This window comes from Ranitomeya imitator, chromosome 8, assembly GCF_032444005.1.
Source record: "Ranitomeya imitator isolate aRanImi1 chromosome 8, aRanImi1.pri, whole genome shotgun sequence".
Classification (NCBI taxonomy): Eukaryota; Metazoa; Chordata; class Amphibia; order Anura; family Dendrobatidae; genus Ranitomeya; species Ranitomeya imitator.
In genome coordinates, this window is record NC_091289.1 from 48,571,117 (window position 1) to 48,596,819 (window position 25,703).

The 25,703-nt window shown below is 46.5% G+C and overlaps 1 protein-coding gene across 1 annotated transcript; it reads left to right on the top strand.

The window, feature by feature from the left end:
* Positions 1-20,444, top strand: EIF3D (eukaryotic translation initiation factor 3 subunit D). Its single transcript, XM_069736875.1, has 16 exons — positions 1-178; positions 5,069-5,201; positions 6,014-6,059; positions 6,291-6,427; positions 6,524-6,609; positions 6,715-6,787; positions 7,266-7,387; positions 8,742-8,874; positions 8,967-9,114; positions 9,966-10,096; positions 17,920-18,005; positions 18,089-18,218; positions 18,461-18,603; positions 18,706-18,898; positions 19,664-19,757; positions 20,330-20,444. Exons 2-16 carry the CDS (start codon positions 5,079-5,081, stop codon positions 20,341-20,343), a joined length of 1,659 nt encoding a protein of 552 aa, XP_069592976.1. The 5' UTR covers positions 1-178; positions 5,069-5,078; the 3' UTR covers positions 20,344-20,444.
* The last annotated feature ends 5,259 nt before the right edge of the window (positions 20,445-25,703 follow it).

A 25,703-nucleotide genomic window follows, 5' to 3' on the forward strand; every position in this document is an offset into this window, starting at 1 on the left:
ACGTTTTGGTTTACGGCAATCCTGGCAAGTTCTGATGGTGTGGTTTTGCGACAGTGCTGGCGGAACATGGTACTGCGCTCCTTTCCGGCTTTCCTCTGACTAGAGCCGGTTCCTGAGAGAGGTTGGTGTGGCGCAGGAGTAATCCGCCGCCATCCGGTTGTGAGAGCGGTGAAAACAGGTAAGAGGACGGCGTGTGAGGATGTGGCGGCAGTGGGGACTGGGACGAGCGGAGTATTTGTGGTGTATATAGGACGGAGCGGCTCCGGGAGGTGCCGGGTATCTTCCCGTGTAGTAATGGCTCAGCACGGGGGGATTACAGCCTGCCTGGCTACTCCTTTATGGGGGCGGGGAGTAGAGACCCCTGGGGCTCCGCATTTACCTCCTGAAAACCTGGGCACGTATCCCCCTGTGTCCCAGCAGGAGACCCCCTTATGTGATGTGCAGGAGGGGATGGTGCCCGGGTCCGGCTGGTGTTACATGGCTGCCATTCCTGTGCCCCATCATTAGTGTCAGACCCTGAGGAATCGGCGGGGGGCTGTGCCCTCTCCCTGCACTATATATGATGGTGGGGGGCTGTGCCCTCTCCCTGCACTATATATGATGGTGGGGGGCTGTGCCCTCTGCCTGCACTATATATGATGGTGGGGGGCTGTGCCCTCTCCCTGCACTATATATGATGGTGGGGGGCTGTGCCCTCTCCCTGCACTATATGTGATGGTGGGGGGCTGTGCCCTCTCCCTGCACTATATATGATGGTGGGGGGCTGTGCCCTCTCCCTGCACTATATGTGATGGTGGGGGGCTGTGCCCTCTCCCTGCACTATATATGATGGTGGGGGGCTGTGCCCTCTGCCTGCACTATATGTGATGGTGGGGGGCTGTGCCCTCTCCCTGCACTATATATGATGGTGGGGGGGCTGTGCCCTCTGCCTGCACTATATGTGATGGTGGGGGGCTGTGCCCTCTCCCTGCACTATATATGATGGTGGGGGGGCTGTGCCCTCTCCCTGCACTATATATGATGGTGGGGGGCTGTGCCCTCTCCCTGCACTATATATGATGGTGGGGGGCTGTGCCCTCTCCCTGCACTATATATGATGGTGGGGGGCTGTGCCCTCTCCCTGCACTATATATGATGGTGGGGGGCTGTGCCCTCTCCCTGCACTATATGTGATGGTGGGGGGCTGTGCCCTCTCCCTGCACTATATATGATGGTGGGGGGCTGTGCCCTCTGCCTGCACTATATGTGATGGTGGGGGGCTGTGCCCTCTCCCTGCACTATATATGATGGTGGGGGGGCTGTGCCCTCTCCCTGCACTATATATGATGGTGGGGGGCTGTGCCCTCTGCCTGCACTATATATGATGGTGGGGGGCTGTGCCCTCTCCCTGCACTATATATGATGGTGGGGGGCTGTGCCCTCTCCCTGCACTATATATGATGGTGGGGGGCTGTGCCCTCTCCCTGCACTATATATGATGGTGGGGGGCTGTGCCCTCTCCCTGCACTATATATGATGGTGGGGGGCTGTGCCCTCTCCCTGCACTATATATGATGGTGGGGGGCTGTGCCCTCTCCCTGCACTATATATGATGGTGGGGGGCTGTGCCCTCTCCCTGCACTATATATGATGGTGGGGGGCTGTGCCCTCTGCCTGCACTATATATGATGGTGGGGGGCTGTGCCCTCTCCCTGCACTATATATGATGGTGGGGGGCTGTGCCCTCTCCCTGCACTATATATGATGGTGGGGGGCTGTGCCCTCTCCCTGCACTATATATGATGGTGGGGGGCTGTGCCCTCTCCCTGCACTATATATGATGGTGGGGGGCTGTGCCCTCTCCCTGCACTATATATGATGGTGGGGGGCTGTGCCCTCTCCCTGCACTATATATGATGGTGGGGGGCTGTGCCCTCTCCCTGCACTATATATGATGGTGGGGGGCTGTGCCCTCTCCCTGCACTATATATGATGGTGGGGGGCTGTGCCCTCTCCCTGCACTATATATGATGGTGGGGGGCTGTGCCCTCTCCCTGCACTATATATGATGGTGGGGGGCTGTGCCCTCTCCCTGCACTATATATGATGGTGGGGGGCTGTGCCCTCTCCCTGCACTATATATGATGGTGGGGGGCTGTGCCCTCTCCCTGCACTATATATGATGGTGGGGGGCTGTGCCCTCTCCCTGCACTATATATGATGGTGGGGGGCTGTGCCCTCTCCCTGCACTATATATGATGGTGGGGGGCTGTGCCCTCTCCCTGCACTATATATGATGGTGGGGGGCTGTGCCCTCTCCCTGCACTATATATGATGGTGGGGGGCTGTGCCCTCTCCCTGCACTATATATGATGGTGGGGGGCTGTGCCCTCTCCCTGCACTATATATGATGGTGGGGGGCTGTGCCCTCTCCCTGCACTATATATGATGGTGGGGGGCTGTGCCCTCTCCCTGCACTATATATGATGGTGGGGGGCTGTGCCCTCTCCCTGCACTATATATGATGGTGGGGGGCTGTGCCCTCTCCCTGCACTATATATGATGGTGGGGGGCTGTGCCCTCTCCCTGCACTATATATGATGGTGGGGGGCTGTGCCCTCTCCCTGCACTATATATGATGGTGGGGGGCTGTGCCATCTGCCTGCACTATATATGATGGTGGGGGGCTGTGCCCTCTCCCTGCACTATATATGATGGTGGGGGGCTGTGCCATCTGCCTGCACTATATATGATGGTGGGGGGCTGTGCCCTCTGCCTGCACTATATATGATGGTGGGGGGCTGTGCCCTCTCCCTGCACTATATATGATGGTGGGGGGCTGTTCCCTCTCCCTGCACTATATATGATGGTGGGGGGCTGTGCCCTCTCCCTGCACTATATATGATGGTGGGGGGCTGTGCCCTCTCCCTGCACTATATATGATGGTGGGGGGCTGTGCCCTCTCCCTGCACTATATATGATGGTGGGGGGCTGTGCCCTCTCCCTGCACTATATATGATGGTGGGGGGCTGTGCCCTCTCCCTGCACTATATATGATGGTGGGGGGCTGTGCCCTCTCCCTGCACTATATATGATGGTGGGGGGCTGTGCCCTCTCCCTGCACTATATATGATGGTGGGGGGCTGTGCCCTCTCCCTGCACTATATATGATGGTGGGGGGCTGTGCCCTCTCCCTGCACTATATATGATGGTGGGGGGCTGTGCCCTCTCCCTGCACTATATATGATGGTGGGGGGCTGTGCCCTCTCCCTGCACTATATATGATGGTGGGGGGCTGTGCCCTCTCCCTGCACTATATATGATGGTGGGGGGCTGTGCCCTCTGCCTGCACTATATATGATGGTGGGGGGCTGTGCCCTCTCCCTGCACTATACATGATGGTGGGGGGCTGTGCCCCCTGATAAACGGAACCTGTCAGCTACAATAACACTACTGCCCAGAAGATATGGGGTTAATAGTGCTCTAACCAGTGCAGTGGTGGCACTGAGCGACCCGCTGCTGGGAGGAAATTAACTCTCTCTCTCCCGGTAGTGTTCAGCTTGCAGTCAGGTGGTTGTTGTCTCATGCAACGCTCTGTGTAAAGAGAGTAACAGCTGTAACTGCAGCACTGGCCCGGACTGACAGCGAGCCGTAATGCAGGGTAAAGGGAGCAGTTAAAGCCGCCGCTCACTATGCACAGAGCAATAATCTGCCGCAAAATGAGTGACGTGCAGATTTCACCGTATACATTGCAGAGTAACGATCCGCAGCATACATGGGAATGCCTTGACCACACACAGGTAGACTGACCGATGGAACAAAAAAAAAAGAGCTAATGACCCCTAAAAATTAACTTTTATTAGTATATTAAAAGTATGCTCAATACTAAAAAAAGGTGCTAGGAGCAAACTAGAGCAACCCAATAATCAGAGGTATAATAACCAAATGTAAAGAGAAGTGTGGGGAAGGAAGTAGGCTACTCTCTCACTAAAAATGCCCTGATAGTAGCCCTACCTACCAGCGGAGGTTGGCACCGGGCTAGTTGTTGACGTGATGGCGCTTCTGCTCAACGTCGGTAGCCCTGTAGACCCTAAAACACCCTGGGCATAGCAAAAATAGAAAAAGCACACACAAGCATAGAAAAACCGTATAAATACCCCTAGTGGGGAGACAAAATAGTCTCATAGGGAGCTACAGTAGATCTAAGTTCTCCCGGAGTGCGGTAGAGCCAGAGTCCACAGTAACATAACAGGAACCCCAATCCTTGTCCTCTATGATGTGCCTAAAAAAGCACACGGACTATCTGCCAGATAAATGGATGGGTAAATATTATTATAGCGCCATTTATTCCATGGCGCTTTACATGTGAGGAGGGGTGTACATAATAAAAACAGGTACAATAATCTCAATCAATAGAAGTCACGACTGGTACAGGAGGAGCGAGGACTCTGCCCACGAGGGCTCACAATCTGCAAGTTAAATAGCCACGGTACATTGTGGACACTCCCCACAAAGCCCTGTTCCCAGAAATGTAGAGGAATATCTACCTAAATAAACAGGATCAAGGGACATACACATATATTAGCAATGATACTAAACAGAATCACCATATAGTACTCCCATATAAATCAGGCACCTAGTAGCCATTAATAATTCCCTCCAGTTCCCATCAGGAAATTATGTGGGTGTAATAGCAAACACAAATTCATAACAATGCCATGCTAGAGAAAGCCAACAGAATCGGGATACTTATCAGCCATGAGTCTTATTCCCGACACGTTTCCCCTTCGTAATGATAAAAGGGTTGATCAAGGGATCCAGATGAGGCTTCAATGTCCCCCAATGGCCAAAGTCAATGCTGTGTGCGGCAACTTTCTACATTGAGTTCTGTAGGATTCCAAGAAATAGCGTTTCTGCAGTTTGGTGGTATCACTTAATCTAAAAGTGAGGCTCTTGAGAAGAAAGGGATAATGTTAATCCTAAACTTTGGTGTAAGGTGCAATGTCAGCCAGAATTTTGAGGCGATCTTACAATTCTCAAGAACATTGGTATAATTTATGTAGCTGATATGATTTTTTTATTTTTTCAGGCCTCTCAAAATGGCGAAATTCCTGGCGCCAGTGATAAATGACAATCCTCTGGGCTGGGGGCCCTGTGCCGTACCGGACCAGTTCAAGGACATGCCCTACCAGCCCTTCAGCAAAGGAGATCGCCTGGGAAAGGTGCGCCATTCTACATAGCTGCAGTCTCCATATAAAATAAAGCCCAGGCGTTTTTTTTTAAATTTTTTAAAGGGAACCTGTCAGCAGATTTTGCCGCTATAAGATGCGGCCACTACCTTTCAGGGATTTACACACACACACACACACACACACACACACACACACACACACACACACACACACACACACACACACACACTTACACACACACACACACTTACACACACACACACACTTACACACACACACACACTTACACACACACACACACACACTTTGTAGTTTTTTCTGTTTAACAATTGGGTCATTAACTTTTCTGAACGCATTGATACCATGTGTATTTTTAAAAAAAATCTTTTATTTGAAGTGGGGAAAAGGTGGTGGGGGTTCAAATATTTTTTTTTTTTCTTAACTTATTGATAGTCTGATCAATTGTGCTATATAAATCGATGCAACAGTATTGCTGCATATAGTAAAAAATCACCTTTGAAGCTGGCCACAGGATGGGTTTCCAGAGAGCTCTGTAATCACATGACTGGAGGTCTTCAATAGACCCCCCGGCTGTCAGTTACCCATCAACAAACCACGATCGCATAACAGGCGCAGTAATGGACACGTAGACTGATGCCCGTATGCTGACGCGCTATTAATGCCGCTGTCAGAAATTGATAATTTGCAATTTTTGGTAAGACCCTTTTTAAATATTTAAGATGTGTTTGAAGGATGTCTGGATGCTTGTAACTTTACTTGAGCTCCATAGTAATGTATCCCACTGACTGACGGGGTGTGTCCTCTCTGTTTTCATTGATAAGGTTGCAGACTGGACCGGAGCCACCTATCAGGACAAGAGATACACCAGTAAGTATTAGAGCGCCTTTATATCAGTAGTGCGCCTGCAGGAAGTCTTAAAATCGCACCGTACACGAATGCCATAAACGCCACAAAAGAGGAACATATCGGCCCAAACTGAAATACGTGATTATATTTTCCCCATTAGGAGGGTTGTTGTTATTGAACGTTACAATTGCTCATAGCGGTTGAGATACATTTAATTTATTTATTTTAATATTTTATATTTTTTTCTTTTAGACAAATATTCTTCCCAGTTTGGCGGTGGCAGTCAGTACGCCTACTTCCATGAGGAGGACGAGACCAGCTTCCAGCTCGTGGACACCACCAAGATGCAGAAAACCGCGTACCAGAGGAACCGGCTGCGCTTTGCTCAGGTAAAGGAGGCGTTTGGAGGAAGGTTATTGGCAGGGGTGATCTTGTTGGTGGCGCATGGAGGGTTAAAGGTTTTCCGCACTATGTTTTTCCTGCAGAGAAATCTTCGTCGTGATAAAGATAGAAGGAACATGCTGCAGTTTAACATGCAGACATTACCGAAGAGCGCCAAGCAGAAGGAGAGGTAGGAGGAGGGCACGGGACTGTGCGGGTCTAGCGCGGTGGTGGCAGCGCTCGGGTTAGTAATGGCAGTACTTCTCTAGTAAAGATCTATTTGATATTGTTCCAGGGATCGTTTGAGACTCCAGAAGAAATTCCAAAAGCAGTTTGGTGTTCGCCAGAAGTGGGACCAAAAATCTCAGGTAAACGGTTGTGTAAAAAAAAAAAAGAAATCTTTACAAAACATTTTTCTTTAAAGCTCCACTCGAGCTTTTTTTTATTGCGCCACTAGCGTGGTGCTTTAATTGTAATTCCGCCTCCCCTGTCTCATATTCACTTGCTGCCACCTTAATTGTTTTCCATCGCCTATCTTCATTGAAAGATGACCTGCCTGCAGTTCCAGTGTCTCATGGAGTGCGCCAGAGGTCACTTTTCAATACATGTTTATGGGAATTTCTTTCTGGTTCTCATAGACTTGCATTGAGCTTTTGTGACGGAATTCTGACTTCCAGCCAGTCAGGAGTTACGGGCATAAGATGGCGCCGCAGGCAGGGGACTTTCAATTAAAGCGCCACTCCAGCGCTGAAAAAAAAACAAATACTGGAGTGGTGCTTTAAAGAAGAAAAAAGTGTTTGCCATAAAAATGCAAGTAGTAGGATGTGACTTTTCCTGGTCTTATAGGCTCAGTTGAAACCAAGAGATTCCTCTGTGGAAGTCCGTAGTGACTGGGAGGTTAAGGAAGAAATGGATTTCCCCAGGCTGATGAAGATGCGTTACCTTGAGGTGGCGGACCCATTAGACATGTGAGTAATTCTGACTTTAAACCGTCCCTACAGCCATTTTGGAGTGGAAGTTTTTGAAAGTTTCAAGCATTGTCCTCTTTGACGTTCTGCTGGGTTTTATCCAGAAATTGCTGCTCGTGCCACGATTCATCCTGATAACTGATTTGCTAATTTTTTTTTGTTTTTGTTTACATCTCCTGTGTATAATATTAAGTAATGAGATACTTGAAAGGTTAGAACATTTCAGTTCATGGCGTAAACCTGTCTGACGCATACACTCATAGGGAGCAATAGTGGCCACAGCCAGGATGGATGCCGAAGCATCCATTCATAATGACAGTAAGTATACCACATGTGGCCCTCTATAGGAAGGCACAGTCTGCTGCTTTTTTCTGTATGGGTAAATAAACAATTTGCAGGCGCATACCTGCCAGACAGAGGACAAAAAGCTCCTAACATATACTTCAGGCTAGGTGCATGAACGTCTAACCTCAAAGATGCCAGAACGTGTATTTAGGACCATATCTCCATCAGTTCCAGAGTATGGTTGGAAAAAAAACTTCAAAGCAGCACTACTCCTCGCATCAACATTTTTATCCTATAAATATATTGCAGTCATCATATTATACAGCGCTGTGTACTTACATATGCTCATTTTGTCTTTCTACCCAGATAATTCTTCTCTTTTGCTTTTAGGTCGATGACATGTCGTTAAACACTGACTAGCTGATTCCTTCTAAGCTCTATGTAGAAACTGGAGGTCAATTTTCCTTGTATGACTCATGAGTCACTGCAAAAGTCTATGGCAGGGGGAAGCAGCTGGGTCAGGAGTTAGAGGGAAATGATAAATGCAGGGACAAGAGACTTCCTGTTTCTACATGAGCTTAAAGGGAACTTGTCTGCTCTGGGAGGCTGGTCTCCGTTCTGTGTTTTTTTTCTTTGTTGTTTGTTGTTTTTATTTTTTTGTTGTTTTTTTTTTAATGTAACCTCCCTGAACCCAATAAGAGAGGTCTAGCAGTGGACAACCCCTTTAATTCCATTCATTTAAGCTCATTTCACTGCATTGTATAATAGTAGCTACACTCTCCTTGCTAATGTTTTAGTGCATTTGACTGCTTACTCTGTTGCAACCTTGTTACCACTGCAGGCAGTGATTGGCTGCAGTGTTCACATGTCCATCTGAATAAAGCAGGAAGTATTGGGGGGGAGTGAAGCGTCAAACATTAGCTGTGAAGGATCAGTGGGGTGACTATTACTGATTATTATACACCATTCTGACCGTTTTGTACACGCTTAGGTGATTGGAGAACCCCTTTAGTAGGACTGTAGTTGGGTTTACAGTGCCAGATATATTTACCTCTGCTTCATACACTAGAGAGTGCTGCGGCGCCCTGGAATATTACGATAAAGCCTTTGATCGAATCACCACAAGGAATGAAAGATCTTTGAAGAGCATCAAGAGGATCTTCCATACTGTGACAACCACCGACGATCCAGTCATCAGAAAGGTGCTCCATTATTTTCTAACCCTGGTTTTGCTGGTGAGCTTTGTTCTTATACGGAAGCCATATAAATGCCTGTGATACTTTTCTGTCCACAGCTGGCAAAGACTCAGGGAAATGTTTTTGCCACCGATGCCATTCTTGCCACCCTCATGTGCTGTACCCGATCTGTCAACTCTTGGGACATTGTGGTTCAGCGAGTGGGATCCAAAATCTTCTTTGACAAGAGAGACAACTCAGACTTTGGTGAGGATCATAAGTTCTTGGTGAAGTTTTACTTATAGGTTTCTCACTTGCTTGCAGGTAGTGGTTTCCTATGTGAATGGAGGGGATGCAGTGTTTTTCTTATGGGGGTCCAACTACTGAGTTTGGTAGAATAAAGGAACCACAAGGCTTGAATCGTAGTTTCGGTACTAAGCACAATTAATGAATGGTGGAGGTGTGACTTTAATTTTTCCTTCATACTAATTGCACCAATGAAAGAACCTTGATAATATGTCTTAATGTGGCCATAAATAGCTGGAGGCAAATTCTCAATCAGATGATCTTTTTTAACTCCACTGTACACATGTAGATTTGGGTAAGAGTTCATGAGTTTTCGGGAGGAAGAGGGGAGTAGGCCAACACAATCAGTCAGGGGAGAGTTGAGAGGTCCCATACACATTTCATGGTCGGTTTGGGTGACTTTTCTTTAATGTGCACGGGGGAAGCCTTCAACTAGAAACAGCTTACCCGTTCAGGTATACAGCTCCTTTGCAGACTTAGATGACTTTCACACGTCCGACATTGATGGTCTGAGTATGGCGCATGACGTCCGGACCGACTGCGGGTCTCCTGACCTCCCCAACGTGTCATAATTTGCTTAAGAGGCAGTTGAGTTTGGGTGAAGTGAAACCGCGTCTGGTCCAGACCATCGGTCCATAATCGCACTGTGAAGGACAGACGTGTGAAACCTGCTCCTTTTTCTACACGAGATCTTTGGAAAATCATTTTTTCACTGTGTTTTTGGGTTGTCCTTTAAATATAACACCTCTGCTTGCCCTTATCTAAACTGAATGACCCACTAACCATGGTTATCCTCATCTTCCTGAATGTAGATTTGCTGACTGTCAGTGAAACGGCCAACGAACCTCCTCAGGATGAAGTGAATTCCTTCAACTCTCCTAGAAACCTGGCCATGGAGGCAACATACATCAACCACAACTTCTCCCAGCAGTGTCTGCAGATGGTGAGCGTGATGGTTGTATCATGACTGGCAGATGTGCACTCTGCTTTATTTCATAAAATGAAAGGAAAAAAAAGTGTAGAGTTTTCTATATGGACCTTTTTTAGAGTGCGTTTACTGGGGTCGTATACGAAGCTGGTCATACAAATGCAAAATCGTCTGCGTGTTATAATATCAGTCTGCTTGATTTTACAAAACGTTGTAAAAAATCAACAGCTTAAACTGTGTAGCTGTGTGGATTTAACCTCCATTGCCTAACTTTTTTTTAATGTGGATTTCGCTACATACAACCTGACAGATCCACAGTGGAATCTGTATCGGGTTTCGTCAGCCCGTCTGCCAACATAACTCTGCTGGCAGAAATATGGAAAAAATTATAGCTGTGACAGCGGCCAAACATAAAGGCCCGATATAAATCTGGTATCGCTGTAATCGCACCGACCAAAAGAATAAAGTCGCCTAATCACTCATACCGCACGAGGAACGGTGTAAAAAAATAATTAAAACCAATTCTTCACATGCTAATGATTTTTTTTTCATTCTGCCTCCCAAAGATCGCCCGTAAGGTTCGGTGCACATTTATCCTGCGCTCTGTACTAAGTGCTTACATCGGGGTTTCTGTGTAAATCTCTGAAATACATGATTCATACAGAACCCCCGGCGGAAAATTCCCTATAATGAGGCAGATAGATGGAGGCACTGTGGACGTCATAGGACCTGTGATCCGGCAGTGTCTGTCTTAGGCATGCATTAAAGCACGGTCCACCACTGTTCTGTGCACGTCTGAAAAGGACATCGCTGAACAGAGGCGAAACCAGAGTCCAGAGTAAATCTTCTGCCTCACTTTAGTGAATGAATCCCTCAGGGGTTTCATCTGAAACACATCACCCAAAGATTTAGATGGAAACCCCCAAGTAAGTGCTCAGCGTAGAGCGCCAGATAAATGTGATCCTAAACGTTATGGAAAATGTTCCCTACAAAAGCTTCAACCCAATTCCCCCCCCCCCCCCCCCCCCCCCCCCCCAAAAAAAAAGCAAGTCCCCTCTCAGGTGTGCCACCTGTTAACAGAAATGTCATATTACTTTTAGTTCAAGGGCTCTTTAAAAAACACTATTGTTAATATATATATATTATTTTTTCTCTGATCGCCCATGACGGCACCACGGAGAGGGGATCCGCCCACCAAGGACAGGAAACCTACGGATAAAAAGGCGGTACCACTCTCCTGCATCAGTTGGTTTCCTGTCCTTGATGGGAGACCTACGGACTTACCAGTCAGCGTTGGAATTCCGGGGCCAACCAGTCCGATTCAGGCAGCTGGGGTCCCTCTGCCTCGGCTGGGGTGGTGACCCGAGGCACCACCGCTGGGGGCTAGTGGGCCTCAAGGGTGCGTGGAGGAGGTGACAAGGAGTTCGCGGTCACCTCCTCAGGTAAGATGCAGCAGCGGCAACATCCAGGGGGGTCCCTCTGTGGTTGCGGGAGGTGCGGCGTGGCCCTCCCCTAGCTCGCGTCAGCCTGCACACTGCAACGCCATCGGGCTTGCAGAGCCGCGCAATAAGGGTCTGCATAGGACCGGGGGTGCCGGTCAGCAGCGCCATATCTGTACTCCGGGCGCCATCTTGGAAAGTCGGCGCTTGCCCGGAACTGCGCTGGTCTCGCGAGACGCCGGGGCGCCGCGGAAGCGACTGCGCAGGCGTCGGCGCTCCTCGCCGTAGCTGGACGCTCCATAGATCCCGACATGACGCTTAGGCGTTCTACAAGACGCAGGAGCGTCTGCGCAGGCGCCAGCGTTTCAGCGCTCCTCGTGCCGGCCGGGCGCTACTGCGCAGGCGCCGGGAAGTAAAAAAAAAAAAAAAAAAAAAAAAAGAGGAGCAGCGGGAAAGTTTAAATGGGAGGATTTACTTCCCCCAGTGGCTCTGCTGTATATTGGCAGGAGCCTCAGGAGCAGTCGCGTCAGCGCCAGCGTAGCAAGTGTTGTTTTGCGCAGACCAGCAGCAGCAGTATGAGCGACCCGGCATCTCCCTTGCCTGAATCACCTCCACCTATAGCATCGCCGCAGCAGCAAAAAAGGCGGCAGCAGAAAGGTTACCAGGACACCAGCAAAGAACGCCAAAGGTCTCAACACAGCAAGGAGTCCAGCACGGCGTCGGGGAAAAAGCCAGAGGCTGAGAATTCCCAACCGGTATTTATGGGTCCTGGAGGTGGTAAGTTGATCTTCGTGAAAGTTAGAGACAGTAAGATTATTATTTGTCTCTTTTAGGGAAGGAAAAGCGTAGGTAAAACCAAGCACAAGGTCTGTGCCATCTGTAAAGAGGATCTTCCACTCGCCTGGGAGAAGCAGCTATGTAATTCCTGCATACAGCAGACGGTATCAGAAAGCCTGCCCGGGTTTGCAACAGATCTTAAAAACCTGATTAAAGAGCAGGTGGAAGACACCTTTAAATCCCTTAAAAGGGGAAGAAAACGGAGAAGGACCAGACACAGGTCCCCGTCCCCAGTCTCTAAATCTGACAGCGATAGTGCGAGTTCGGTATCCTCCGACTCCTCCTCCGCGTCTTCGTCATCCACTTCTTCCTCAGGAGGTCACAATTGTTTCCCATTAGAGGACACTGATGGCCTCATAAAGGCAGTGAGGAGTACTATGGGGTTAGTAGACTCCCACCCTAAAAAATCAGCACAAGACATTATGTTTGGGGGCTTAGAACAAAAAAAGAGGAGAGCTTTTCCGCTTAATGAAACAATTGCAGCGCTAATCAAAAAGGAATGGAAAAAACCCATGAAAAAGACTCTCCTAACTCCCAAAAGGAAATACCCCTTTGAGGATGAATCCTGCTCCTTTTGGGAAAAAGCCCCCAAATTAGATGTAGCAATAGCGAAAGCATCAAAGAAATTCGCTCTCCCGTTCGAGGACATGGGGGTCCTAAAAGACCCTATGGACAAGAAGGCGGATGCCTTCCTCAAGGGCTCTTGGGAGTCAGCGGGAGGAGGCCTGAAACCGGCAGTGGCAGCAGCATGCACATCTCGCTCCCTAATGATCTGGTTGAATCAACTAGAGGGTCAATTAAAGGGGAAAACTTCCCGAGACTTGATGCTGAAGACATTACCCGTAATAAGGGGAGCTGCGGCCTTTCTGGCTGACGCCTCGGCAGACTCTATAAGATTAGCTGCCAGGTCGGCAGTATTTGCTAATGCGGCCAGGCGTGCCCTCTGGCTTAAGAATTGGCCTGGCGATCTACAAACAAAAACAAAATTGTGTACTATCCCCTGCGAAGGGGAGTTTTTGTTCGGTTCCACATTAGATGATATCTTGGAAAAAGCAGGGGACAAGAAAAAGTCCTTTCCCTCTCTAGGTCTCCCCTCTTACCGAAAGCCCTTTCGGAACAAGAGGTTTTTCCGTAAGAACCCTGGGAGAGGCCAGGGAAAGTGGGAGGATAAGAGGAACAAGAACAAGGGGTTCATCTTTAACAAAAACCCCAGCGATACCAAGAAGCCTTCTCAATGAAGGTTCGCCCCAGGTGGGAGGGAGATTATCTCTCTTTCTCCCAGCCTGGAAAAAGATTACCTCCAGTCAATGGATTCTAAACATCATAGAATCAGGTCTGAGGCTGACATTCAAAAAATGGCCCCGTCCCTCTTTTACGATGACATCTATAAGATCTTCGGCAGAAGAACAGCTGGCACTGGAAAACGAGGTCATCGGGCTAGTAAAAAAGGGAGTACTCCTGGAGGTTCCCCCACAAGAAAGAGGGCAAGGGTACTATTCCCCTCTATTCCTGAGGAAGAAACCAGACGGTTCCTTCAGGACCATTATAAATCTAAAAAAACTAAACGATTACTTGGACGTTCAAGCATTCAAGATGGAAACGATAAAATCATCTATCAAAATGTTGTTTCCCCAATGCTTCATGGTGGTCCTGGACCTAAAGGACGCATATTATCACGTCCCAATACACAAGGATCACCAGAGGTTCCTCAGGATGGCAGTTCACATCAGGGGAGTCCTAAATCACTTCCAATTTTCAGCTCTACCATTTGGCCTTGCCATAGCCCCGAGGGTTTTCACAAAGCTGATAGCAGAGGTAATGGCTCACCTCAGGGAAGAAAATACCCTAATCGTTCCATATCTGGACGATTTCTTGGTGATAGGCTCCTCCCCGCAACATTGCGAGGATCAACTGGCAATAGTGATGCATTCTTTAAAAGAATTGGGCTGGCTAATAAACGTAGGGAAGTCCAGACTAATGCCTTCTCAGGTCCAGGAGTACCTAGGTCTCACTATAGACTCCAAAAAGATGGAGTGTCGGCTCCCAGAGAACAAGATACAAAAACTAAAAAGTTTAGTATCAAGAACCCAATCTCTCCCCTCCATAACACTCCGTCAGGCCATGTCCCTCTTAGGCTCCATGACCTCTTGTATTCCAGCGGTCCAGTGGGCCCAATTACATTCGAGAGTCCTTCAATGGCAGATATTATCGGAGCAAATCCATCTAGGAGGGCATTTAGACGGGCAGTTGACTCTATCTCCTCGCACCAATCACTCTCTAACATGGTGGAAATCGCAGGAAAATCTTTCCCAGGGAGTCCCATGGGTAATTCAGGTCTCGAAAGTCCTGACTACAGACGCAAGCCCTTCAGGGTGGGGGGCCCATCTGGGCGACCTAGTAGCCCAGGGCATTTGGTCTCCATCTCTGGTAAACAAATCCTCCAACATGAAGGAACTCCTTGCAGTAAAATTTGGCCTTCAAGAATTCTTGGGGGTCCTTCACTCTCACCATGTAAGAGTAATGTCGGACAACCGGGTGGTAGTATCTTACCTAAATCACCAGGGGGGTACCCGTTCCAAAAATCTAATGGAAGTGACCGACTCAATCCTGCAAATAGCCGAGAGCAATCTCTTATCCCTAACAAGCCTACACATAAAGGGAGTAGACAATTACAAAGCAGACTTCCTCAGCCGGTCCAGCCTAAAACAGGGGGAATGGGAACTAAATCGGTCAATATTCACCCAGATCACAGAAAGATGGGGTGTTCCCAAAATAGATCTCTTTGCGAGCCATCTAAACAAAAAAGTAGCCTCCTTTTGCTCCCTATCTCCTCTGGGGAACCCAGTAGCGGTGGACGCTTTCCTGATATCTTGGGGTCACCATCTTGTCTATGCCTTCCCTCCTCTTATTCTGATTCCAGCAGTGCTGAGGAAGATTCGGGAGGACGGGGCGCTGGTCATCCTAATTGCCCCGTTCTGGCCGAAGAGACCTTGGTTCTCATGGATGAGGAAGATGTCAATATCCGACCCTTGGGTATTACCAGACCTTCAGGATCTATTGTCGCAGGGCCCAGTCTGTCACCCTCGAGTCAAGAACTTGCACTTGACAGCTTGGCTCTTGAAAGGAAATTATTAGAGAGCAGAGGGTTCTCTCCGGGGCTAATCTCAACCCTGTTACAAAGTAGGAAGCCGGTTACAACAAAACAATACGGCAAGGTATGGAAAAAATTTCTGTCTTCTTCAGGTGTAAGAATAGGGAAAGAAATTCCCCTTACTTCCATACTAGAATTCCTACAAAATGGGTTGGAGATGGGGTTGGCCACTAGTACCCTAAAAGTTCATGTAGCAGCTTTGGGAGCCCTATTCAATTTTGACTTGGCTTCAAACAGATGGGTCTCTAGATTTATCAGGGCAGCAGGAAGATCGAGGCCTCTTCCAGTAAAAGTTGTTCCTCAATGGGACTTAAACTTGGTCCTTAAAGCCCTGACTAGTACTCCATTTGAACCATTACGCGAAGCTTCACTGAAAAATTTATCTCTAAAAACTGCTCTGTTAGTCGCCCTCACTTCTGCCCGTAGGGTTAGCGACTTACAGGCTCTCTCAGCTAATCCTCCCTACACACAATTTCTAGAGGATAGAGTCATTTTAAAAATAGACCCAGCATATCTACCGAAAGTGGCTTCAAAATTTCACAGGTCCCAAGAGATATCTCTCCCCTCCTTCTGTCCCAACCCTAAAAATAAGGAGGAACAAACATTACATACACTAGATGTAAAAAGGTGTCTCTTACATTACATAGAAGCCACTAGAGAGAGTAGGGAGGATCCCTCTCTGTTTGTGTGTTTCCAGGGTCCCCGGAAGGGGAAAAAAGCATCCAAAGCCACCATAGCAAGATGGATCACGGACGCCATCAGTCTCTCATACTCGGCAAGTGGGATGTCCGTTCCCGGGGAGGTTAAGGCTCACTCAACAAGGGCAGTGGCAACTTCCTGGGCGGAGAAAGCCGGAGCTTCCATAGACCAGATATGTAGAGCTGCTACCTGGTCTTCACCATCCACATTCTATAGGCACTATAGATTGGACCTAATCTCCTCTTCAGACCTTACTTTCGGTAAAAGGGTTCTGGAGGCGGTGGTCCCTCCCTGAATGTACTATCTATGCAATTCTCTCCGTGGTGCCGTCATGGGCGATCAGAGAAAAATATAGTTCTTACCGATAACGGTATTTCTCTGAGCCCATGACGGCACCCGTACATTCCCTCCCTTCACTTATGGGTGCGCACATCAAATTAGTGCCATAGTCTATTTATAGTCTTTAAACACGCGGTATCTCGTTATGATAAACAGTTAAAATTTACAAATGTTTTAGTAGTCTCCCATCGTTCTCTATGTAAAACAACTGATGCAGGAGAGTGGTACCGCCTTTTTATCCGTAGGTTTCCTGTCCTTGGTGGGCGGATCCCCTCTCCGTGGTGCCGTCATGGGCTCAGAGAAATACCGTTATCGGTAAGAACTATATTTTTTATTTTTATTTTTTTCATGGCTCAACGTTGTAACCTTGTGGAGCACCTGGGGGGGTTCAAGGTGCTCACCACACATGTAGATAAGTTTCTTGAGGGGTCTAGTTTCCAAAATGGGGTCACTTGTGGGGGGTTCCCCTCGTTAGGCACATCAGGGGCTTTCTAAATATGACATGGCCACTGCTAATGCTTCCAGCAAATTTTGCGTTCAAAAAGTCAAATGGCGCTCCTTCCAAGCCCTGGTGTGCGCGAAAACAGTAATTTTATCGGCGGGTGCAGGAGAAATTGCACAACAAATTTTGCGGTGCATTTTCTCCCGTTACCCTTGTGAAAAAATATGTCTAAAGTAACATTTTTGTGAAAAGTTGAATGCTTTATTTTTTTCTTCCACATTCCCTTAAATTCTGTGAAACACCTGAAGGGTTAATAAACTTGTTGAATGTGGTTGTCAGCACCTTGAGGGGAGCAGTTTTTAGACTGGTGTCACTTTTGGCTATCTTCTATCATATAGGCCCTCAGTCACTTTAAATGTGAGGTGGTCCCTAAAAAAAAAAATGGATTTGTAAATTTTGTTGGACAAATGAGAATTTGTTGGTCAACTTTTAACCCTCATAACTTCCTAACAAAACTATAATTTAAAAGCAAAAAAAAATACATTTGAAAAATTACAATAGTTTCAAAATTTTCACCAAATTACCGTTTTTTTCACAAATGAACAAAAGCCATATCGAAGAAATTATACCACTATCATGAAATACGTTACAAAAAACCGTCTCAGAATCAGTGGTGTCCATAGAAGCGTTCCAGAGTTGTAGCCTCATAAAATGACACTGGGCAGAATTGTAACATTTGGCTTGGTCAGGAAGGCAAAAACTTGTGGGGGGGTGAAAGAAGTTCAGGATGAATGCAGCTTTGGGCTGCTATATCGATAGTAACTGTTACGCTTTTAATTGACCTATCTCAGTCTGTTGTTCCCTAACTTTATGTAATAAGTGGGGGCCGTTATTATGTAATAAGTCTACTCACTACTGCGTGTGTCCTTAGGGCAAAGAAAGGTACAAATTTCCAAACTCTAACCCCTTCATGGAAGACGATGTGGACAAAAATGAGGTAGCCTCTGTAGCATACAGGTGAGTGGGCTTTGTTTTGTTTTTTTTTTCGATTGCCACAAAAAAAAAAACCTTGTGAAAAAACCTTGTTTTTTTGCTGCCAGGTATCGAAGATGGAAGTTGGGAGATGATATTGACCTGGTGGTGCGTTGTGAACATGATGGAGTAATGACCGGTGCAAATGCTGAGGTTTCATTTATCAATGTCAAAACCCTGAACGAGTGGGATTCCCGGGTAAGTGATGACACATGTAAGGAGGTGAATTGTATGGCATTGGGTGGGGCCTCGCTGGCGCTGGCTGGGGCCTCGCTGGCGTTGGCTGGGGCCTCGCTGGCGTTGGCTGGGGCCTCGCTGGCGTTGGCTGGGGCCTCGCTGGCGCTGGCTGGGGCCTCGCTGGGGCTGGCTGGGACCGCGCTGGCTGGGGCATCGCTGGTGCTCGCTGCGGCCTTGCTGATGTTTTGTGTGTTCATTTTCAGCACTGCAATGGTGTGGACTGGAGACAAAAGCTGGACTCTCAGAGAGGCGCTGTGATTGCCACTGAGCTGAAGAATAACAGCTATAAACTGGCCAGGTGGACGTGCTGTGCTCTGCTGGCCGGCTCAGAGTACCTTAAACTGGGGTAAGTATGGGGTTGTAGTTTTGGGGCAATAGTCATCTTGTGTAACTTGGTGGCACTTTGGATCCCTCTTCTAGAATCTGATTCACCTTTCTTCTTTTGAAGGTACGTGTCCCGGTACCATGTAAAGGATTCTTCTCGCCACGTTATCCTCGGCACGCAACAGTTCAAACCCAGTGAATTTGCTAACCAAATTAACTTGAGCATGGAGAATGCCTGGGGCATTTTGCGCTGTGTGATTGACATTTGTATGAAGCTGGATGAAGGCAAATACCTGATTCTGAAGGACCCCAACAAGGTTTGAACAGGCCAGACATGACAGTGGGTTTTTACATCTGCTTGTTGAGCACATTCAGCAGGACACACAGGCAGGGATTGGAATACATCATAGTAGGCCACATCCTTTTATAATTATTAAACTCAAAAATCCGCTGTGCATACTCTCCAGAGCTGTAACATGCACCCATAGTAAATATGGTCCTATTGAGTCTCCGATATCTTGTGGAGGCAGGCATGTTTCATAAGGGACTCAACAGCAAGAGGAAGTCATGGCATCCTTTATCGAACGCTCTATAATATGGTGCTGTACAAATCCACCATATTGGGTTACAGAGTGCCTAGAACATTACAGTATGGAGCCATAGGGTTTCCACGTGCACCCACTTAGGATCCATGCTCTACTATGTGCACAACACCCAGAATCAAGTATATACTTGAGTCGCAACCCAATCTGCAGTTTGGCCCTAGCCTGAGGGTAATTCACACCTAACAGATTTGATGCCGATTTCAAGGGACCGCACCAATGTTCATGTTACACGCAGGTTTTGTAGCAAAGTATGAAATCCACAATGAAAGAATTGACATGTTGTGGATTTTAAAATCCACACTGCAGGTCGATTCACGCATGGCAGATTTTTGCAACGTGTAGAGGAGATTTTTAGGATATTGTTTGCTCCTGTATTACTGTGGACTTTATGCACACAAGTTCACACCCAGTGCAGTCACCCTGAGGAATCCTAGGCTGTCTACACCAGACCTATAAGCGTTCTGTATTCTTTTACAGCAAGTGATTCGGATATACAGCTTGCCCGATGGCACATTTAGCTCTGATGAGGATGAAGATGATGAAGACGAAGAAGAGGAGGAAGAAGTTGAAGGTATGTTCACATGTTTATCCAAAGTAACGGTTCCACTCTCGTCCATGATCTGGTACGTCCGCTAATGGAGAAGAGTGCTGTTTTGGGGCGATTTGCTATTTATTTATTTTTAACAAAGGAAGTAAAAGCTCAGTTGTTCTTCCAGCATAGAAACAATCTGAATAACATACGATCTGATACGATACACTTTATTGATCCCGTGGGAAATTATGGTATCACAGCAGAACAACTTTAAATCATAAAAATCATAAAAGAATTACATAGTTGACATGACAGTGGAGTTGACAGAGGAACATTATACATTAGAATAGGACATACACAACGAGTGAACTGAAATGTAGAGAAATAAGTAGACTTTCACCTTGGTGGTTTAACCCTAATGTTATTGTTGTACATTCCCATGGCAGTTAGCACAATCGATTTCCTATATTTTTCCTTCTAACACCTCAGAAGTATTAGCCGGTTACTGAAGGTGCTCTTCTGTCTCATGAATAGCACCCCCCTTGTTTGCCTTCTATATATGATTGGTGCGTGCAGAGAGACCCCTCTAACTCCTCCTTTTCTCATTACAGAAGAAGAAGGCTAAGTGTCTGGATGTGTCCGAGTTCCTATTCTTACTGCGAGATCCATCACTGATGTCTGATAAGATCTATTGTCAGAAGCCAATAAACATTATACACAGGCCTATCCTCATATCTCATGTGTTTTGTGATTTCTAAACTTTTAAGACTTGACTATTTTCTCTTTAATGGTCCCTCTTCATAGAACGTGTTATGCACAAATAGGCGACTAACTCTGTGGCCCTGGTTCATCAAGAACATTGTTCACATGTACTACCAGCATTATTATGCTGAGCTGTGGTGCTCGTGTGGCGACCATTGACTTCAGGTAGCGGTCACATACTAGATCAGGGGTGGGGAACCTTTTTCCGGCAGGGGGCCATTTGGAAATTTCTACCATCATTTGGAGACCACACAAAAATGGTCACCTTGAAAATGACCCCGGTATTTTTAGTCAAACCATTAATTACGGTAACTCACCCTTAATGTGACGGCTGGAGCTGCTTTTTGATGCAGCTGTGCTGTTAGCTGATACTGGTCATGTTGCTTCTCACAGCTGCTTTTCCAGGTTTGTCGGCCAGGAGAGCAGCCAACTTTTTATCATAAGTTTTGTAAATCATATACATCACATAGGAGACGCTGGGACTACTGTATATACATCACATAGGAGACGCTGAGACTGCTTTATCTATATCACATAAAGGACGCTGTATATACAGTTAGGGCCAGAAATATTTGGACAGTGACACAAGTTTTGTTATTTTAGCTGTTTACAAAAACATGTTCAGAAATAAAATTATATATGTAATATGGGCTGAAAGTGCACACTCCCAGCTGCAATATGATAGTTTCCACATCCAAATCGGAGAAAGGGTTTAGGAATCATAGCTCTGTAAGGCCGGCTTCACACTTGCGAGTTTTACGGACGTAAGAGCGCAGAAACTACGTCCGTAAAACTCGCAAAAAATACGGCACAATTATTCTCTATGCCCCTGCTCCTATCTGCCGTATTTTACTGATCAGTATTATACGGCTTTCTACGGCCGTAGAAAATCGCAGCATGCTGCGTTTGTCACCGTACTGCGCAAGAAATACGCCAATGAAAGTCTATGGAAGCGTGAAAAATACGGATTACACACGGACAAGCAGTGTGACTTGCGAGAAATACGCAGCGCTATTAGAGAGAAAAGCCGGTAATTCAGTGCGGTGTACAGTAAAATCACACTGACAGCTTACAGTAGAATAGGTAGAATAAATGTGTACACATAGAATAGGTATATATATATATATATATATATGTATATATATATAAGTCAGTGAGACACATATATGTATATAAATATTTTTTCCAGCGCTATACAGCTTGAAAGCCGGTAATTCAATTACCGGCTTTTTCTTTCTCCTTCCTAAAACCCGACATGATTTGAGACATGGTTTACATAGAGTAAACCATGTCTTCTCTCCATTTTTTTTTGCAGATTCCACACTACTAATGTCAGTAAAAATTTGGCCGTTCTAGCTCTTAAAATAAAGGGTTAAATGGCGGAAAAAATTGGCGTGGGCTCCCGCGCAATTTTCTCCGCCAGAGTAGTAAAGCCAGTGACTGAGGGCAGATATTAATAGCCTGGAGAGGGTCCACGGTTATTGGCCCCCCCCCTGGCTAAAAATATCTGCCCCCAGCCACCCCAGAAAAGGCACATCTGGAAGATGCGCCTATTCTGGCACTTGGCCACTCTCTTCCCATTCCCGTGTAGCGGTGGGATATGGGGTAATGAAGGTTTAATGCCACCTTGCTATTGTAAGGTGACATTAAGCCTAATTAATAATGGAGAGGCGTCAATTATGACACCTATCTATTATTAATCCAATTGTAGTAAAGGGTTAAATAAAACACAAACACATTATTTAAAATTATTTTAATGAAATAAAAACAATGGTTGTTGGAGTATTTTATTCTACGCCCAATCCAGTCACTGAAGACCCTCGTTCTGTGAAAGAAAAAACATAATAAACCAACAATATCCTTACCCTCCGCAGATCTGTAACGTCCAACAATGTAAATCCTTCTGAAGGGGTTAAAACATTTTGCAGCAAGGAGTTCCGCTAATGCAGGCTGCTCCTTGCTGCAAAACCCCGGGGAATGAGGCTAAATATAGATCAATGATCTATATTTAGCTTCATTTGCGGTGAGGCGCCCTCTGCTGGATGTTCATAGATCGTGGGAACTTACCTAGAAAGCTCCCAGGCTTTCTAGGAAAGTTCCCACGATCTATGAACATATATATATATATATATATTTATTTTTTTTTTCTCTTTGGGACACATGGATCACTTCTATAGCGGTATGTTGGTTTTGCAAGCCTGCGCGAAAACCACGCAGTACGGATGCCATACGGATTACATACGGAGGATGCCATGCGCAAAAAACGCTGACACACCCTGCCTACGGAGGAGCTACGGACCACTATTTTCGGGACATTTCAGCGTATTACGGCCGTAATATACGGACCGTATTTTCATACGCTGAGTGTGAAGCCGGCCTAATGCATAGCGTCCTCTTTTTCAAGGGACCAAAAGTAATTGGACAATGGACTCTAAGGGCTGCAATTAACTCTCAAGGCGTCTCCCTCGTTAACCTGTAATCAATGAAGTAGTTAAAAGGTCAGGGGTGGATTCCAGGTGTGTGGTTTTGCATTTGGAAGCTGTTGCTGTGAGCAGACAACATGCGGTCAAAGGAACTCTCAATTGAGGTCAAGCAGAACATCCTGAGGCTGAAAAAAAAGAAAAAATCCATCAGAGAGATAGCAGACATGCTTGGAGTAGCAAAATCAACAGTTGGGTACATTCTGAGAAAAAAGGAATTGACTGGTGAGCTTGGGAACTCAAAAAGGCCTGGGCGTCCACGGATGACAACAGTGGTGGATGATCGCCGCATACTTAATTTGGTGAAGAAGAACCCGTTCACAACATCAACTGAAGTCCAGAACACTCTCAGTGAAGTAGGTGTATCTGTCTCTAAGTCAACAGTAAAGAGAAGACTCCATGACAGTAAATACAAAGGGTTCACATCTAGATGCAAACCATTCATCAATACCAAAAATAGACAGGCCAGAGTTAAATTTGCAGAAAAACACCTCAAGAAGCCAGCTCAATTCTGGAAAAGTATTCTATGGACAGATGAGACAAAGATCAACCTGTACCAGAATGATGGGAAGAAAAAAGTTTGGAGAAGAAAGGGAACGGCACATGATCCAAGGCACACCACATCCTCTGTAAAACATGGTGGAGGCAACGTGATGGCATGGGCATGCATGGCTTTCAATGGCACTGGGTCACTTGTGTTTATTGATGACATAAGAGCAGACAAGAGTAGCCGGATGAATTCTGAAGTGTACCGGGATATACTTTCAGCCCAGATTCAGCCAAATGCTGCAAAGTTGATTGGACGGCGCTTCATAGTACAGATGGACAATGACCCCAAGCATACAGCCAAAGCTACCCAGGAGTTCATGAGTGCCAAAAAGTGGAACATTCTGCAATGGCCAAGTCAATCTCCAGATCTAAACCCAATTGAGCATGCATTTCACTTGCTCAAAGCCAGACTTAAGACGGAAAGACCCACAAACAAGCAAGACCTGAAGGCTGCGGCTGTAAAGGCCTGGCAAAGCATTAAGAAGGAGGAAACCCAGCGTTTGGTGATGTCCATGGGTTCCAGACTTAAGGCAGTGATTGCCTCCAAAGGATTTGCAACAAAATATTGAAAATAAAAATATTTTGTTTGGGTTATGTTTATTTGTCCAATTACTTTTGACCTCCTAAAATGTGGTGTGTTTGTAAAGAAATGTGTACAATTCCTACATTTTCTATCAGATATTTTTGTTCAACCCTTCAAATTAAACGTTACAATCTGCACTTGAATTCTGTTGTAGAGGTTTCATTTCAAATCCAATGTGGTGGCATGCAGAGTCCAACTCGCGAAAATTGTTACTGTCCAAATATTTCTGGCCCTAACTGTACATCACATAGGAGACACTGGGACAGCTGTACATACATAACATAGGAAACAATGAGACTCCTGTATATACATCACATAGGAGACACTGGGACTGTTGTATATACATCACACAGGAGACGCTGGGACTGCTGTACATGCATAACATAGGAAACATTGAGACTGCTGTATATGCATCACGGGAGACTATGGGGTCATATAAATTACAGGAGGGGCTGGGGGGAATTATTTATTTATATAGCACCATTAATTACATGGTGCTGTACATGAGAAGGGGTTACATCAAAATACAAATATCACTTGCAGTAAATAAACTAACAATGACAGACTGGTACAGGGGGAAGAGGATCCTGCCCTTGCGGGCTTACATTCTATAAGATTATGGGGAAGGAGACAGTAGGTCGGGGGTTGCAGTAGCTCTGATGGTGTTGAGGTGGCCGTGTGGTCTTTACAGGTTGTAAGCTTCTTTGAAGAGGTGGGTTTTCAGGTTTCTTTTGAAGGATCCAAATGTGGTGGATAACCGGATGTGTTGGGGCACTGAATTCCAGAGGATGGGGGATATTCGGGAGAAGTCTTGGAGGCGATTGGGTGAGGAGCGAATAAGCGTGGAGGAGAGGAGGTCTTGGGAGGACCGGAGATTACGTGAGGGAAGATATTGAGAGATTAGTTTGGAAATATACGGAGGAGAAAGGTTATGGATGGCTTTGTAGGTCAGTGTTAGTAGTTTAAACTGGATACGCTGGGAAATTGGGAGCCAGTGAAGGGATTTGCAAAGAGGTGAAGCAAAAGTGTAGCGAGCAGAGAGATTAATTAGTCGGGCAGCAGAGTTAAGGACGGACTGGAGGGGTGTAATAGTGTTAGCAGGGAGGCCACAGAGGAGGATGTTGCAGTAGTCGAGGCAGGAGATGATGAGGGCATGCACAAGCATTTTAGTAGAGTGAGGGATGAGGAAAGGACAGATTCTGGAAATATTTTTGAGCTGGAGGCGACAGGAGGTGGCGAGAGCTTGTATGTGCGGTTTGAAGGACAGGGCAGAGTCCAAGGTTACTCCGAGTCAGCGGATTTTGGGGAAAGGGAAAGTGTGATTTCATGTTTTTAGATAGATCAGGTAGGGAAGATATGCGAGAGGAGATAAGATAATTAGTTCAGATTTGTCCATATTGAGCTTGAGGAAGCGAGAGGAGGAGGATATGGCTGATAGACACTCTGGGATTCTAGACAGCAGAGAGGTGACATCTGGGCCAGAGAGGTAGATCTGAGTGTCATCGGCATATAAATGGTACTGGAAGCTATAGGACCTTATGAGTTGTCCCAGGCCGAGTGTATAGATTGAGAAGAATAAGGGCCCAAGGACAGAGCCTTGGGAGACTCCAA

Coding starts and splice junctions, on each gene's coding strand:
- EIF3D (XM_069736875.1), top strand. CDS start 5,079: ATGGCGAAATTCCTGGCGCCAGTGATAAATGACAATCCTCTGGGCTGG. Junction 18,219..18,460: donor TGAACGAGTGGGATTCCCGG/GTAAGTGATGAC, acceptor GTTCATTTTCAG/CACTGCAATGGTGTGGACTG. Junction 18,604..18,705: donor TCAGAGTACCTTAAACTGGG/GTAAGTATGGGG, acceptor CTTCTTTTGAAG/GTACGTGTCCCGGTACCATG.